Source organism: Macaca nemestrina, chromosome 1 (assembly GCF_043159975.1).
Source record: "Macaca nemestrina isolate mMacNem1 chromosome 1, mMacNem.hap1, whole genome shotgun sequence".
Taxonomy (NCBI): domain Eukaryota; kingdom Metazoa; phylum Chordata; class Mammalia; order Primates; family Cercopithecidae; genus Macaca; species Macaca nemestrina.
Window position 1 is genome coordinate 82561395 of NC_092125.1, and position 18395 is coordinate 82579789.

General features: G+C 37.5%; 1 protein-coding gene across 3 annotated transcripts in view; it reads right to left on the reverse strand.

Moving 5' to 3' along the window:
* The window catches only part of LOC105478359 (WD repeat domain 26), a 48523-nt gene that overhangs the window by 29706 nt on the left and 422 nt on the right, over window positions 1–18395 (reverse strand). For 2 of the 3 annotated variants that reach the window (XM_011735559.2, XM_011735547.2), the window contains exons 2-6: window positions 16393–16492; window positions 16188–16292; window positions 8923–9059; window positions 4108–4205; window positions 2848–3004 (exon numbers count right to left, since the gene is read on the reverse strand). In XM_011735559.2, coding sequence (XP_011733861.1) covers window positions 2848–3004; window positions 4108–4205; window positions 8923–9059; window positions 16188–16292; window positions 16393–16492 — 597 coding nt within the window. The remainder of the gene's footprint in view (window positions 1–2847; window positions 3005–4107; window positions 4206–8922; window positions 9060–16187; window positions 16293–16392; window positions 16493–18395) is intronic. The other variant, XM_011735567.2, reaches the window with a different exon arrangement.

The following is an 18395-nucleotide window of genomic DNA, read 5'->3' on the forward strand; positions in this document are numbered from 1 at the left end:
TAATGTAATGTGTGACATTATTCTTAGTGGCTTTAAAATCTCTACAGTAAAAAACTAAGGCTGACTCCAAGTTTTCTGGTTTGGGAAAACTGGGTAGATGGCTGCTTTTCACTGAGGTAGGAAATTTAAGAAAAAAGTAGATTTTGTAAAAATAGGTGAGAGGGAAAGGAAGTTCTGTTTTGGACATGCTGTGTTTAATGTACTTGAGAACCCAAATTGTGGTATTAAGGTCTAAGGCTCAGGAGACAAATTCTGTAGCTCTGGCCTGTATCTAGCTGTCATTAGAACCATGGAAGTATAACCTAAGGATGAGGGAAGAAACAATTCTAGAACACATATTTCTTTTTTTTTTTTTGAGACAGAGTCTCGCTCTGTCGCCTAGGCTGGAGTGCAGTGGCATGATCTCTGCTCACTGCAACCTCCGCCTCCCGGGTTCAAGCGATTCTCCTGCCTCGGCCTCCCGAGTAGCTGGGACTACAGGTGTGTGCCACCACGTCTGGCTAATTTTTTTGTATTAGTAGAGATGGGGTTTCACCATGTTAGCCAGGATGGTCTCGATCTCCTGACCTGATGATCCACCCGACTCGGCCTCCCAAAATGCTGGGATTACAGGGGTGAGCCGCCGTGCCCAGCCTGGAACACGTATTTCTTAAAGGGGCAGTTAAAGAAGAAAAGCCTAAGGAGTAGCCAGGAGTTAAACTAAGAATCTAAAATGTTTTAGAGGTCAAAGGAAAAGTTTCAAAATAGAGTAGTACAGTGCTATAGTAAGGTGAAGATACAGGCTGGAAAATATCCACTGAATGTAAAAGAGGTATTCTCACCAACATCAACAATTCTGGTGTTATGTTAGCTCCACAGGTCCTAATAATACAGAAATATGAAGAGTGAAGGAAAAGTAAGAACACAGGCATTGCGAATGTGTAGTAGGTAATGATTTCAAGAAGTTAGCTCTAAAGTGGAGAGGGAGAGAGAAAGAGAGGTAACTAGGAGCACAGAGTGAAGGTTTCATTTTAAGATTACAGAGAAGACCTTCTAATCAATGGTTATTTCAGAAGAAAAAGGATGCTTTCATTCCTATGTAAAACTCTGGACTGCTTTTCTACACAGGCTTATGAGAGCTTGGTCCCTGATCTGAAGGTTGGAAAAACTTAGATTAAGTATTTTTCATCATTTAGCTTCATAGGTGCTGATGTACTTGTTAAAACACTTTGGTCATGTTCCCATAGATTTCAGTTTCGAAACAGGAGGGCAAGCTCCTAACTTACTGATACCTCTTGAACCATTATGTCTAGTCACCACCTTTCAAAATATTTAAATTTATGAACCAAAAAAAGATTTGGGTTCACAAGCGTCTTAATTTTAACATTGTTATCAAATCTGCTAATGGAGCTATGAACCATGAAACTATATAGCCTTTTAATCTATTATCTCTTCCTACCTCTATTCAATTTTATACAAAAAGATTTTAAAATCCTCAGAAGCAGGTCAATGACCATTATTAAAGATTTTAAAAGGGACAGGGGAAAAAATTTCTAATCACTTTCTTGTAGAACATTTAAGATAGGTACCAAGTAATAATTTAATACTTTAAGATTAAATAGCCCTTTTAAGTAATTTAAGGCCAATATCTCAAACAATTATTATTTCTGTATTTCAAGTAGGGACAGTGAGGTAAAAACTCAATGGTTACAAAAGTGGTTTATACATATGTAAAAAATTATTTTAAATCACAGTAGAAATATGCATATATAGACAATTTTTATGGTTATTCAGAAGTTCCTCGTTATTCCAAAGCCCTCACACTTAATATGCTTTTGTTCTTATTTATATTATTTTCATTAGTTCTTTGATATCACTGGTAAAAGCAACTGAGCACATGCACTGCAGCTATCCTCTATTCTGTTTGGTTCATCAGATCCAAATTATTTCATTCTTGAAGTCTGAAATATTTCACAATTTGTTATTTGATATCTTAAAATTAAAGCTATGCTTTAGGCCCAGCATGGAGGCTCATGCCTGTAATCCCAGTGCTTTGGGAGGCCAAGGCAGACGTATTGATTGCTTGAGGCCAGAAGTTTAAGACCAGTAGGGGCAAGAGACCCCATTTCTACAAAAAAATTTAAGAATTAGCCAGGCATGGTAGCGCATGCCTATATAGTCCTAGCTACTCAGAAGGCTGAGGTGAGTGGATTACTTGAGCCTAAGGCTATACAGTGGCCTATGATCTTGCCACTGCACTCTATCCTGGGCCAAGAGAGAGAGACTGTGTCTAAAAAAGAAACCAATAAAAACATCAAGAACAAAATAAAGCTATACTTTAATTTTAGAGACCATTAAAATAGTAGGTATATTTTTATTCAAAATACTCCTAATTTCAAAAGAGAAGCCTGAATTCTTACAAGTTAAATTATGGACACGGGTAGACACAGTAAAAAAACCAAAACTATAAGTTAATAATAGCTGTTGTTTTAACCATTTTTAGAGTCCATCTTCTACTAAAAAGCAGAACTTTCATTAAGAAAAAAGTATTACCATGATCTTTATGTGCAGTAAATAATTTGGGACATAGTTAAACTGTGAGACACAGAAAACGAGTAACCAAACCTATAATGAAAAACTGGCTTCCCAACTTCAGTTCTCAAGGTATGGTTACTATATAAACATACAGAAATTTCTCATAATTTTCAATTTTCATAGTTCTAGCTTTACTTGTGAACAAATGTTAAATCAGACATGAACTGTTATATAGCTACAGGATAAGACTCTAAAAAAGAAAACTAAAATAAGTTCATCATTGAGTTTGTAAAATGTTAGCCTATTTCAGAATATAAGAAGTTTTCCTCTTACCTACTACAAACATGATCTATAAGCAGAGACACAGAATCTAGATTATTATCAAGTTTGGTATTGTGATATAGGCACCGATCCCTTTGTAGTTCCACCGCCTGCCGCAGGAGAGTCTGTAAACGCCGTGGGGGAAGCATCACTGATGGTGGTAAATACGCTTTAATAGAAGATATTTTAAAAAAGAGAAATAATAATAAACTGTAAACTTTTATTTAAGACATTTGCTCATCTTCTGCTGTACTTGTTCCTACCCCAATAGTATCTACTCCTTAAATAGAGAAGTTCTGGGTTATGTGATATGTAAGCTTTACCAATATTTGTCAGCAGCAATAGTTACGTTGCTCATAGAATTGAATATACTTGGGTGGGAGGGGTTTATTTTGTATGTGGACTTTCTAGGGGCAGGGAGAGGTAAGCGGGGAATAACAACAACAAAATGAAGAAAAAGAAGACAACAATGAAAAGAGTATCAGATAATTATCATGTACCAGAAGGAGACCAGGTATAAGTAAAATCTCCACTTAACAAAGAGCAAAATTTTGGAAAATGCTGCAACAGGTCAAGCTCTAGTTCCCATCAAACTGCTCTAAAAATCGCTTTTTGGCCTTTTGGCTAAGATCAAGTACAAATTACTCCGAATGTCAAAGATACTGTGTGAATTCAGGCAGTAACTGGTGTTTTGATATCAGTATTAACCTATTGCAGTCCTTGAATGCCTTATACCTCCCCAAATGCATGGCTTTGTGATTCTTAGGATCGTCACTGTCATCTCAACATCAAAATTATAGAATCTCATAATTTTCAGAGAGAACAACATCTTTTACATATAAATACAGGAAAAATGAAACCCACATTACAATCTAGAATAAACATAACATGGTTGGGGAAGAATGAAACAATTTACCTAAAGAAACCTGGGCCTTACTGTTGAAATCAAAATCTTTAAAGCACTTGTGACTTAAAACTGTGGTTTACATATTTTTTTCTCTAAACACAGCACTTTTCCCCCAAACAAAATCTTAAGGGGGGGGGGGGCATCACCACATAATACAAATGAAAGAAGGGCTGCTCTGGGACCAGTGCCCCTTCACTGACTCCTGAGGTTAGCTTCTTAGACTCCATGACAGAGTCTGAAAAAATGGATTCTCCCTCTTCTAACCACTCAATAAAAGTATGTCTAGATATGTCTTCCTAATTGATCACTGTATCCATTCATAATCTAAGAGAAAACACAGAGACATAAAAAATTAAGACTCTTACTCTGAAGTTTGTCCAATAGTTTAGATCGGGAAGCTGTCCCTTTGCCTTCCCATTCTGCTTTTGCACGTAGGTCTTCTGCATGACTACACATCAGATACCTAAAAATACAACAGAGAAAGCAACCAATATCAAACCCATTTCTTTGAAATAAATATAATTGAAAAGTATTGACCATCTGGCTATCTGCTTCTTACTAATACATATCAAGAAATTTCTACAGTGGACTCAATTCATTAATATAATCTGGCACCTGCATATAATTACTAAAATGTAAGTAACAACACCTAAATATATATTACCTACTAACAGAACATATTCTTATGCTATTGTTATATATTATATATATGACTCTTATTGTGCAGGTTCTGTTATAGCACTCAACACATATTACTTCCTTTAATGTTTATAACAACCCTGTAAGTACTATTATTATTCTATTTTTATAAATGAGGAAACCAAGGCACAGAAAGCTTAAGTAACTGGCCTAGGGTTAAGAGGCAAAGCGGGAATATAAACTCAGGCATTCTAGCTGTAGAACTTGCTCTTAAGCACTAGGCTAACTTAACTACTTCTGAAGAGTAAAATAAAACCCAAAGAACATACCTTCAAGACTTTATAATAAACATCATTCAAGAAATAGTATAACTGGATAATCATTCTTGTGTCATCTTGTGAAAGATATTGAGATCCCAGAGCACAAAACTGGGGAACTGTTTTATTGCTCACTGTATGTACAGAAGGTGGAATAAAAGCTAAAGTTCATACATTCTGGAGAATACATGAGGGCCCCCTGCTGGGAGTGTGACCCTGACCTGGTTTTGGCTCTTCCCAGAAGAATGCGCTTTGAAAGTAAAAGTAGTGAAGGTATTATTCAAACATGGAGATTAGACCTGGCAAGTAACTCTCCTGCTATTTTGTCTCACGCTCTGCCAGACAAATCTCTTCTTCTCACTTGTAAAAAGAATATTAAATAGGGTAATGAGGATTTTTGAAGATGAAGCATATTAAGTACTTAGTCTACTACCTGCTATACCTCTCAGTTAACATTAGTGTCACTCCCTCCCTTTCTCAACTGCATAAAGCATATTTCGTTTAGAATCTAAATGATTTAATAGTCTCTTCCCAAACAGCAGAACTACTTCTCGTTATTTACTACATAAATAGTGCTTTAGCTGATCAAAAAAACTTAATAATGTAAGTAATTATGCTGTTGTGAATATTTTGTTTCTAAAATAACTTCTTTTGGGCAAAGTTTATTATCAATAATTATTTTAAAATGTTTATTTTTAAAATTTTTAAAAAATGACTTACAATTGCTTCTATGTCCTTGTGAAAATACACATTAAAAGTTTCAAATGAATTTCTGTTTACAGAAAGTCACATGGTATAACTAAAAGGACACTGGACTGAGGAGGAGAAACTCTGGGTTCTGATCCCAGCTCCACATCTTGCCACCTTCGAACCATTTCCTTAGGTAAAAAACTCAGGGTTTGCGTGAGAATAAAACCCATGTGACTAAATTATATGTTCTGACACAAGAGCAGGAAAAAAATCATGTGAATGATATTCTGATGACAAAGAACTCAGATACTGCATTAAAAATGTAATCAGCACGCCTGTAATCCCAGCACTTTGGGAGGTGAGGCAGGCGATAACCTGAGGTCAGGAGTCCGAGACTAGCCTTGCCAACACGGTGAAATGCCATCTCTACTAAAAATACAAAAAAAAATATTAGCTGGGCATGGTGGCACACACCTGTAATCACAGCTACTTGGGAGGCTGAGGCAGAATTGCTTGAACCAGGGAGGTGGAGGCTGCAGTGAGCCAAGATTGTGCCACTGCACTCCAGCCTGGGTAATGGAATGAGACTCTGTCTCAAAAAAAAAAAAAAAAAAAAAGGTAATCAGAACAAGATAATTTGTCAGCTACCATATCAAAACATCTAGCAGGCCACGTGTGGTGGCTCATGCCTGTAAACCTAGCACTTTGGGAAGCCAAGGTGGAAGGACTGCTTGGGCATGAGTTCAAGACCAGTCTAAGCAACATAGCCAGACTCCATCTCAAACAACAAACAAAAAACCTGTAGAATTTACTGTTAGAAGATGTGATAGTGGGTAAGACCAATGACTTTGGAATCAGTCAAACCAGGCTTTGAGAACTGCTTTCTGAATTATTAGCTTTATATTGTGCTGGCTACTTAACTTCTTTGAGGCTCAGTTTCCCTACATGCAAGGAATGGGCCCTTATCTTGGGCCCATTCTTTTGTCCATCATTTTGTATTTACAAACTCATGTGTCACATATTTATTCTTGATGCTGGAGCCGTATCATACAGTGAAATATGCTATAAAGAAAAAAATTAAAAACAGAGTAATGTGATGAGAACACCCAGTGGGTAATCTTGGGAGATGATGATGCTCGGGTTGGGAACTAAACAAGGAGTACCCAGCTATGCAAAGACTGGGGAACATACATTTCAGATGGAGAGGACAAGCAGTGCAAATGCCTTAAGGGGTGACAAGTTAAGGAACAGAAAGAGCACGAGTGTCACTATACAGTAATGAAAAAAGAAAATGATGGCAGAAAAGGATCAGGGTTTTTGTGGCCTTGCACAGAGATTTTGGGTTTTAAGACTGCTGGAGAGCCAGTGGTAAGGGAGTGAAGACTTCATTTATGGTTTTGCTTATTTGTCTGGCTGCCATGTGAAATACGCATTGTTAAGAAATTAAGAGTGAAGCCGGGTACAGTGGCTCACACCTATAATCCCAGCACTTTGGAAGGCTGAAGCAGGTGGATCACCTGAGGTCAGAAGTTCGAGACCAGCCTGGCCAACCTGGTGAGACCCCATCTCTACTAAAAATACAAAATTAGCTGGGTGTGGTGGCACATGCCTACAATCCCAGCTACTCAGGAGGCAAGGTTGAAGAATCACTTGAACCCGGGAGATGAAGGTTGCAGTGAGCTGAGATTATACCATTGCACTCCAGCCTGGGCGACAACAGTGAAACTCTGTCTCAAAAAAAAAAAAAAGAAAAGAAAAAAATTAAGAGTGAAGACAATGTAACTAGGTGGGAAGCTACTATAATATTCTAGCAGAGATGTCCATGGCTTAACTAGGCTAGAAACTGTGGAGATTCAGAGAAATGAAAATTTGAGATGTTTCAGAATTAGGCCATACATGTCAAAGTTAAAAGATGAAAAAGCAGTATGAGGCTTAAGTTTTTCCCTTCAGCAACTGGGTTGAAGATCTTGCGATATGCTAGAAGTGGCACAGGTCTGTAGGGGTTAAATTTATTCCTGAATTATTCTTTTTTATACTAGTGTAAATAACACTGTTTTCTTAATTCAATTTTTTAAATTATTCATTGTTAGATTTTAGAAATACCATTATTCTTGTGTATTGATCTTGTGTCCTACAACCTTGCTGAACTTGCCTATTAGTTCTAAGAGTTTTTTAGTGGATTCCTTAAATTTTCTTTATATAAAATCATGACATCTTTGAATGGAGATAGTTTTACTTTTTCCTTTTCAACCTTTTATTCCTTTTTCTTGACTAATTTCCCTGGCTAGAACCTTCAATACAATGTTGAACAGACATAGCAAGAGTAGACATCATTGTCCTATTCTTGATCACAAGGAGAGAGGTTTCAGTCTTTCATTGCCAGCACTGTGAATTTTCATTAATGCCCTTTATTCGGTCAAGGAAGTTCCTTTCTATTCCTAGTTTGTTGAGTGTATTTATCATGAAGGGGTGAATCCAGAATTTTGTTTTGAGGCTGGGTGCGGTGGCTCATGCCTTTTAATCCCAGCACCTTGGGAGGCTGAAGTAGGTGGATCGCTTAAGGTTAGGAGGAGTTCAAGGCCAGCCTGGGCAACATAGCGAGACCTGTCTCTACAAAAAATGAAAAAATTAGCCACACGTGGTGGTGCATGCCTGAAATCCTACCTACTTAGGAGGGTGAGGCAGGAGGATGGCTTGAGTCCAGAAACTGGAGGCAGCAGTGATCTATGATTGTGCCACTGCACTCCAGCCTCATAAAACTGAGACATCTATTAAACATCCAAGTGGAGAATGTCAGGTATGCCACTAGATATACACATTGGGACTTCAGATAAGAAAGTAAATTTAAGAGTCACCGGTATACAGACAGTACGTGAAGGCATGGTATAGAATGAGATTACTTAAAAAGAGTATGTAGATAGAGAATAAAAAGGAGGCCCAGGATCAAACCTTTGGGTAATCTAACATTATAAGGATTAATGTGGCCAGGTACAGTGACTCATGCACTGTGGGAAGATCACAGGAGTTTGAGACCACACTGGACAACATAGTGAGACCCTGTCTCTACCCTTCATACCCCAAAAAAGGACTGATGTTGATGTGAGGATTAAATGAGGTTGTTTATGTGAAAAGCTTAGCAAGGGCCTGGCACATGACAAGTATTCACTTAAAAAGTTAGTGTGCACCAATACTGGAAATGTCGTTGTTTACCATGATCCATATCATAAGATTTTTATTTTGTTTTTAACTATAAGAGCTGCCCTTGGAATGTAATTGGGTTTTCATAGAAGATTTTAAAATAGCATTTCACAGGCAATACATATTTTCTTCTCCCTTTCACCCACTTAAATATATCTCTACCCTAATCTGAAGTTTTCTAGGATGACCAAAATAGTTCATCCACACAGGAGTGAGTTTACCTAGATAAATATCTAAGAATTTAGCAATAATCAAGTATTTATATTTTGGAAAAATGTTAAATAAATATAACTTTGGCCCTCCATTAACCTGAGTTCAAGAACTCAGTTTCCTTACCCACTAAGAACATGAATGCGCTCTGTATTGTATTTCAGCGGCGTCAATTCACAGCGTAGAACTTGCAGTGCCTCCAGGACTTTGCCATCCTCCAGGTATTCTAGGTACTTCTGCTGCAGCAGCAAAAACTTCATCCTCTGACATGACAGAAAGCAGCAGTCAGGGGAAAAAAGTTGATGGAAGTTTCAGAAAATGTTTGTGCCTAAACAGAACAGTAGAAACCATTCTACTATGCCCTTTGAAATAACTTTTTATAAAGCTTCAAGATGACTCAAAATAGTTTAGTAGAGCCACAGTATATTAAATGCGACTTTGCTCAATTCCACATCTTACTAAAACTCTGCTTTGAACAAATAATCTCAAATCAGACTAGATCATTAGTGACCGAAGTATCAGCCTTGGAAAAAATGAATTCTCCTCTCAAAGCAATTTCCTAGAATTTTAGTTCTTGTATAAAAAATTAGAACTATTCCAAGTACTTGAAATTCTCTTTAAAAAGTATGACTTTATAACTAGGGCATTGGGGGGTTTTATGCAACAAGTTTTGAGAAGATTAGAGAAAAAAACAGTAAATGAACTATTTAAGTCACAATGTGAAAGAGGGACTAAGTAGACCAGAAAGCAGAACTACAAACACCCAGGAGAAGCAGAAAAGTGTCTTATTTTGGCTTATCAAAGGTTAAGAGCTGTCCAACAAATGGACTACAAGTTGGTATGCAAAGTATTGAGATTCCTATGACTAACGTGGCCAAGCACAAGCTTGATGCACTCACTCTCTTCTAGGCAGCTATTAAGGGATGTCTACATTAGATGGTTGAACTTAAAGGTTTTTAAAAAGATTCTTTATTAGTACTTGTGTATTTCTGACAATCTGATCACTAATGCATTTATTGTTTTTTTGTTTTTTTTTTTGAGACGGAGTCTCGCTCTGTCGCCCAGGCTGGAGTGCAGTGGCCGGATCTCAGCTCACTGCAAGCTCCGCCTCCTGGGTTCACGCCATTCTCCTGCCTCAGCCTCCCGAGTAGCTGGGACTACAGGCGCCCGCCACCTCGCCCGGCTAGTTTTTTGTATTTTTTTTAGTAGAGACGGGGTTTCACCGTGTTAGCCAGGATGGTCTCGATCTCCTGACCTCGTGATCCGCCCGTCTCGGCCTCCCAAAGTGCTGGGATTACAGGCTTGAGCCACCGCGCCCGGCCCACTAATGCATTTAAAAATGAAGAACAGGAAATTATTATTAGCTCTTTTCTCCCCTAAACCAATAACCATTTTCTAGCTTTATTGTGAGACACTTTCACATTTAGTTTTTTTCCTGAACCGCGTTTTTGACTTTAATACTTTTAAATGCTACTTTATTATTTTACTTTTAACTTGGTCACAATCTTAGCAGTTTTTTACAAGAGAAAAGGGATGTTTATAAATATCATTTCAAAACTTCTTTTAAACCTTAAACCTAATTAAGGACCACAGCTTGGAGGGACCCTTTCATCATTATTTGGTACTTGTGGAGCTTGAGCAAGTCAATTGATGTAAACAGAAAAGTCGTAGGTAGAGAATGTTAGTTATATTCAGAGACTCCAAGGAATACAGTGGTAAAGATCTCAAGCCCACTTAAAATTAAAACTTAAAGTACAATTTTTCTTGTTTGTAAGATGCTTTTTTTCTTTTCTGAGACAGAGTCTCACTGTGGTCCAGGCTGGAGTGCAGTGGTGCCATCTCGGCTTATTGTAACCTCTGTCTCCTGGGTTCACATGGTTCTCCTGCCTCAGCCTCCCAAGTAGCTGGGATTATAGGCACCCGCCACCGCACCCAGCTAATTTTTATATTTTCAGTAGAGACAGGGTTTCGTCATGTTGGCCAGGCTGGTCTCGAACTCCTGACCTCAAGTGATCTGCCCACCTTGGCCTCCCAAAGTGCTGGGATTACAGGCATGAGCCACTGCACCTGGCCCAAAATGCTTACTTTAAAACCATAAAAAAGTACACTGCTGTCACGAAATGCTATGGAGAAATTACCATTTATTTGTAGAATTAACAGTGTAATAAACTGCTCTACAAGATTTTCTATCAAGGAGTATTTGGAAGAGAGATATAAATTATAAGCTTGTAAAAGTGGTTTCTAGAGAAAGCAAGCAATAATAAACCCTCTCATATAAGTTAGGCATGTATTTCTATACATCCTTTATAAAATACATTGCTTATGCTTGATACAAAGCTCATCTTAAATATATGGCTAAAGAACAGAAAAAAATTCAAACCAAGACACTCCTGTAACTCTAGGAAAATTACACTTACCAAATTTTACATATAAATTTAGAATGACAAATAAATGTTTCAGAAATACATTAATTACCAAGATGCCCTGAAAAGTACATTACTACACATATAGCCTGAAGTTAACCTATGTTAAATGAAAAAACTTTGACATTCATCTGGTCACAGAGAGCAAAAACTAAACAATGCAAAAAAAAAAAAAAAAAAAAACTAAAAATAAAAAAATGTTATATTTGAAGTTATTCTGGATATTTGCACCATTTTAGCTTCTGGAAAAAATGCAACTATGAAATGAAGACCTCATATATTTTCATTTGTCAATATAATGTTAAAAGTTTCATTCCACTGGGCGTGGTGGCTCACGCCTGTAATCCCAGCACTTGGGGAGGCCGAGGCGGATGTATCACGAGGTCAGCAGTTCGAGACCAGCCTGACAAACATGGTGAAACCCCGTCTCTACTAAAAAAAAAAAAAAAAAAATACAAAAAAATTAGCTGGGTGTGGTGGCAGGCGCCTGTAATCCCAGCTTGCTGGGAGGCTGAGGCAGGAGAATTGCTTGAAACCGGAAGGCGGAGGTTGCAGTGAGCCGAGATTGTGCCACTGTGCTCTAGCCTGGGCAACGAAAGCAAAACTCTGTCCCCCCCAAAAAAAGTTTCATTCCATTTTGCGGTATTTTTAAAATTCAAACTTGAAAATCATATTCAGTTGCAGAACTTTTTCATTTAAATGCCACATGGAACTGGCCAGAGCATGTGACATAATTTCTTCACTAAATTTTCTTAGTAATTGGGAATTGAGGGACTTAAAAAAAATTTCAGGGCAAGTTTTTTATTTACTTAATATTTATATATTTTTTGGTATTAATCATTAGGTTCCTATGCCCATCCCTCCCCCATTCCAATGTGTGTAGGGACAGTGCCCAAAGTGCTGTTTCCCCCTTATTTTCCCACCAAGATCTTGATACAACATGTTACTCTCTTTCTATGGGGCAGAGGTGGGGCAGGAGAGCAGAGAAAGGCTGACTAAAACTCTGAGAGAAGCCAATATAAACACATATTTCTGTATATACAGAGAATGCTATAAAAGTAGCACAAGAGCATTTCTCTATGAGTCATTTTATCCAGATCAAGACCAAGAATATTCTCAAACAGATATCAAATCCTGGTATTGTGCATGGCAACTAACATGCTGCTGGCCAAGCACAGCTAGAGATTTGAGAGAAAATGTTTATTCTCCAAAAAATCAGTTGAAGTATTTGACACATATGATAAGGGTGGGGAGTAAAACTGTATTTTACCTCCCAAAATTTAAAGCACAAAAATGTAAATATAACCTCAAGAAAGCAAAAACCCTATAATTAATAAATAATGCTAAATACTGAAAACACTGTAAAAATCAGACAAAATTAAAGCTTGCTGAGATGGGGACAGGGCTCCACTAATGTTTATGTTTAAAACAAATCTTGAAGAAATAAAGATAGAAAAATATTAGGAAAATACACTCTCCTTTAGCTCTCCCCAGCTCCCAACTATACCTCTTAAGAGATTATTTGTGGTCTCTAATGATTTTTCACCATCTCTGGGCCCAGCAAGATCTCCTTCTCCATTTTAATATCTAATAAATTTGAAATTGTTAAGTGACTAGGATAGCTTGAATGATAGTTTCACACTGTAAATTCTGCGGTTGCTACCCTAGTCCACCCAATACTGAATTGCTTTATCCCTTCCTTTGCTCCCATATGATTAAACTGAACTCAACATGAAAGAAAAACCCAGAAATTATGATATTCAGAAAGTTTGGTTCTCAAGGGTGGCCTCCTAGCTAATTCAGTAGTGATTCTAACTCTGGAGTAAGGTTATAACCAAATCTTATCAATTAAATCATGATTTCTCAGAGAAAAGGGGAAACAAATTATATTTAAACTTGGCTCTCAAAACTCCTATTTGACTTTAAAATATACTAGTTAATTATAGATGCCAATTTTTGTTAAGCATATTTCCATTACATTAAAAAATAACCAAATATTTCTAGACATAAAAAAAGTTTTCTATTATTGGTCTCGTATACCCATCCAAATTGCCCAGAAATGGCTAAGTATACTTGAATCCAAACTAAAAAATGCTGATTTGGCCAGGCACGGTGGCTCACGCCTGTAATCCCAGCACTCTGTGATGCTGAGGCGGGTGGATCACCTGAGGTCAGGAGTTCGAGACCAGCCTGGCCAACACGGTGAAACCCCGTCTCTACTAAAAATACAAAAAAAATTAGCCGGTCGTGGTGATGGACACCTGTAATTCCAGCTACTTGGGAGGCTGAGGCTGGAGAATCTCTTGAACCCGGGAGGGAGAGGTTGAGGTGAGGTGAGATCACGCCATTGCACTCCAGTATGGCCAATAAGAGGGAAACTCAGTCTCAAAAAAAAAAAAAAAAAAAGGTTCTTGAGAGCAACTTCTGCCATTCCCAGTACCATTTAACTGGAAACCATTTAAACGGCTGGGTGCGGTGGCTCACACCTGTAATCCCAGCACTTTGGGAGGCTGAGGCAGGCGGATCACAAGGTCAGGAGTTCGAGACCAGCTTGGCCAATATGGTGAAACCCTGTCTGTATTAAAAATACAAAAATTAGCTGGGCATGGTGGCGTGCGCCTGTAGTCCCAACTGTTTTGGAGGCTGAGGCAGAAGAATCACTTGAACCTGGGAGGCAGAGGTTGCTGTGAGCCGAGATCACGCCACTGCACCCCAGCCTGGGCGACAGAGCGAGACTCTGTCTCAAACAAACAAACAACAACAACAACAACAACAACAACAAAACAAAGGGAGTAGGCTGTAGGGAGAGTGGATTGGGTCAATGAAAACATTCACGCTTAAAAAATAAAGTACAATTTTAGTCTAGACTAAGCCATCAATGTGCCTGGGTATACAATTAAAATAATCATGTTTAAAGAAACCCTAATAGTTGTCTCCTAAGATATTATTACAAATTTAAGCTTATATTAGATTCTCTTCTGGAGATGCGACGGACGAGAAAAGTAAATTTAAACAAAAGTAAAGTAAAATTAAAAGTAAATTTAGAGAGATGAAAAGCAACTTCAAAAGATGCTGAAATGAATCTTTAAAAGCAATTGATTCATCAATGCTTAAAGTGAGATAAAAGTTGGAACCCCTTTCTTTGTATAAATACCTAAACAGTTTGATGGCATGAGACTCAGCCAGAGATTTAATCTCCATTTTTTTATTAGATCCTAGAATGTTCTACAGACTCAACAGACTGTAAAAAGAAAGGATTCCTCCTTATTATCTATAACTATCTTTCTTCAGTTTACATGTTGCCTCTAATGAAGGTTTCTAATGCGACAGTCATAACTGACATCCAATACAGAACTCTCAAATTACTATAAATAAGAAAAAAATAGGAAGTAAGCCTATTAAATTTTTTACCACTAAATTACAGATATAATTTGGGTGAAGTTTAAACAACCTCCAAGAAATCACACACATTTTAAAACAGTCCACAGGCAAGCTCTTTATTGTCAACACACAAGTAGTGCTAACTTGCCCAATGGGAAAGCAACCTTAATTCTTACTTTGGCCATCTTACTGTCTTTATTTTAGCTCATTCAGTCAGAAGCAAAAATTTATGAAGAACTGCTCAATAAAATGTACTTGGGTATTTTTTTTTAAAACCCCAAACACACCAGTTGAGGACACTTTAGTTAATGAAAAATTTCCAATCCCTTTGAATATACGTTTAACTATTTTAACTTCTGTTTTTATTTTTAAATTTTACTACAGAATTATTTTATAAGTTAATTTATTACCAATCATCTTACTCAACAGTAGTTTAAAATTTTTAGTATTTTAGGTATTTAATGAAAGAATAAAAATAATACACTACATCATCAATTTAAACAAATTTGTATTTGTTCTTGCTTGTCTGCACCTTTAATTCACCTGAAGCCCATTTCTCTAGGATTATATTATTGTGTAGAATTATATTGAGTTTGAAAACTCTTTTGTAACAAGATTTCAAAAAAAAAAACACACAAGGCCCAATTTTTATAGAAAGAGACAGAAAAGATTAATGTTTGACCCAATTTTTAAAAAATCAAAATGTAATAGTCATTTACTAATATTTAACAAACAGCTGGTTTCTCTACTTCACTTCCTATTTGCCTTCTTTCTCTCCCCACCCCCAGACAGGAAACTGCTTTTGACAACAAATGAATCAGCTAGAAGTTAAAAAGCCAGCAGCTAGCAGCTGATTCTTCATGGTTTCCAAACTCCAGCACTTAGAAAAACCTTATTTCCTCTCTCCCTCACCACCATCTACTGAAGAATTAAAGCCCATAAGTCTAAAAGATTCATTAAGATTTATGAAAGAGACTAACAGGTTAAACTACTAAATTGATCTTGTCAGGGAAATAAGGCCAGTAAGCAGGGCCTAATGGTCAAATCTGCATACAAACCCTCCACCAGAGTGATACATATTATACAAACTTTGACACTGTCAATTCACACAACTGGAATGCAAGAATGGAAAATGGCCAGCACACCAACGGAGTTGGCTTGAATTAACTATAATTCCCAAAGATTAAAAAAAGATAACGTATCAGCTTCTTAAGGCTGTATGGATATACACACCCAAACACATTTTCTCTTTAACCAGCACATTCAGTATTTTAAGTAACATAATAAAAGTATAATTTATCTTTAATTCTATAAACATAAAACTCCTATTAGTAGCACTGAAAGCACGAAGAGCTTTCAATATATTTTTTGTAGAGCTTAATTTATAAAGTTCAAATGACACATTTACTATGTATGATTTTAAAGATACAAAATTCATACTTTAAAACATACTCATCCTAGTTCACAAATTATCTGAAATTTAACTACTTTTAGGCCTTTTTTTTTTATAAGAGGCAGAAGCCTAGAGTTATCAATAACCTATTAAAATAAGCATAAATGTGAAACTAAGAACAAAAGTGTATTTACCACAATTATTCCCAACAACGTTTGAGAGATTTCAAGTGCGCCTCTTACCACAATAGCATGAGGAGAATGCACTAAAGGCTTTAGTTCATTCAGGTCATTTTCTGCCTGTAAAAATTGGTATAAAAGAAAAACAGAAATGTCACAAAATGCATATCAAATCTGTAATTTTAGCAGCAGTCACACAGCTCTATATGCCCTACTTTACCTTATCCCAGTCTCCTTCCATGACATGATTTCGGAATTTGGTAGCAGAAGGATGTTCTAAACGACATCCTGACTCTTGCATGAGGAGGTCAACAGTCTGGCTGCAGGAGAGATACAGTGTAAAACAGACCTGACCAACTTTAGGGTTTTAATCTTCCAAATAAACTAATGTCCATGAAAACAGATGTAAAATTTTTAAGCTAGCCTCATGATGAAGAAAAAAATAGCTTTCATGTGCCTGGTTAAACAAACTTTATTTAAAACTGACACCTACATTTCTTCCTAGTCAAGTTAAAAACCTTTCTTGAAACCAGAATCAATATAAGTTCTTCCTAGTGTGCCATTTGATGCCTCAATTTAATGTATAAAGTATAAGATTTCTAAAAATGTGCTGTAATCAACCAGTCAAATAAATGAAAAACCAGGATCTACATACTACGTTACTACATTTTTAAAGATCAAAATTATTAGCTTCACACGGTGACACAGACGACCAGTGTCAGTTAAGAGCTTATATATCCAGGTATTATATTGCATAGAAATTCTACTAGGTCAATCTTTAAAATTAAAATAAATCCAGCATCAAAAACCATTCCCTTTCTCTCTATACTAAAAATAGCAAATTTACTATGGTGTAGGTTCCAAACAGTCACGAGTTATTTCCTCCTGCTGCTGTCAGCTTGCTTCTTGTCTCAGTAATATGTTCTGTTAGCATTTACAAAATCTGTTTTCATACTAATCCTTTTCCCTAGGGAATAACGTGACTTCTTCCTACCACATATTTGTCTTTGAGCACTTAAAAGATTCATCAACTGTATTTTCTTCCCTCGTGTATTCTGGTATCTAAGAACCTTCATTTATCAGTCTTGTATTTTTTGTGCTTATGTTTCAATGCTTTCTTAATTCAGCTTTAAAACTTAATTTTTAGCTAAACAGTGCAACGATCTGCCTGAAAACCAAAATACTTATGTCACTTTTAAAAAGTTCTGTTCTCCTCCCCACTCCCCAAGAATCCATAAATGCAAAAGTACACATCGGCTAGCCTGAGAGCTTAATCTACACTCTGAATGTAGGAAACTGACTGCTGCTGCACGTCCTCCCCCCCACCATTTCATTCTGACTCTGACTCTTGCACCTCCTTCATCGGACACTCCCACCAATCCTACCTTCTACCACCTTAGTTTTTCTTTGTGTGTATACAAAACGGTGTTTTTTGTCCAAGTTCGCTGTCTACCCTCACCCTATGTTAGGTATACAAGGCCACCTAAATTGTATTTGAAAACAAATGATTCACCAGATCAGATGTCCCCTTTTCAGAGGCGATCATCTTCTTGGTATTAAACTGAGATTTCAGACTAGTTAGGGTTAGACCTCTTGTACACACACACAAGGGCCTTTAAACGACATCAACACTGTATCTTCATTATTCCCATCAGATTTATTCAACAACCTCTTTCCAAATGATCCCAGCCCCTCCGTTCCCATAAACACTTGTAGGTGATTGTCTTTCCTGATTGGTGGTTTGCTTGGGTTGTTGTCTGCCACGGTTGGGGGTGGGGAGGTGTCCCACAAAGATGCCTCCAAGATACACTTGAAAAACAAATCCTCCAAGGTTCATTATTTCCACCAGCTCTAATCCACCCCTCCCCCAACACAGAGAGGCACACTCCCGCATCTGTCTTTATTGACAGACAATTAAGCTCTGAAGGTGCGTGGGGAGAAGTCATTCTTTGGGTTTCTCCTACCCCTTCCTAACCCCTCAACCGCCTGTCTCGTCTCACAATTTGTCAGACTGATTAATTCTCCCCTATTTCCTTTCAGGTCCGCTCCTCCTCCCCGGTCGGCCTGTCTGAGCCGCGTCCTCCTGTGTACTGGGCCCTGCGTGCCCAGCACTCATTCTCTTTAACCGAGCTCTTTCAAGCCCCCCTCCCCTCCTTCCCCTACCCCCCTGGAGCCTCCGTCCCTCGGTCTGTCCATCACCAGCTGCCGGTAAGGGATACTTAC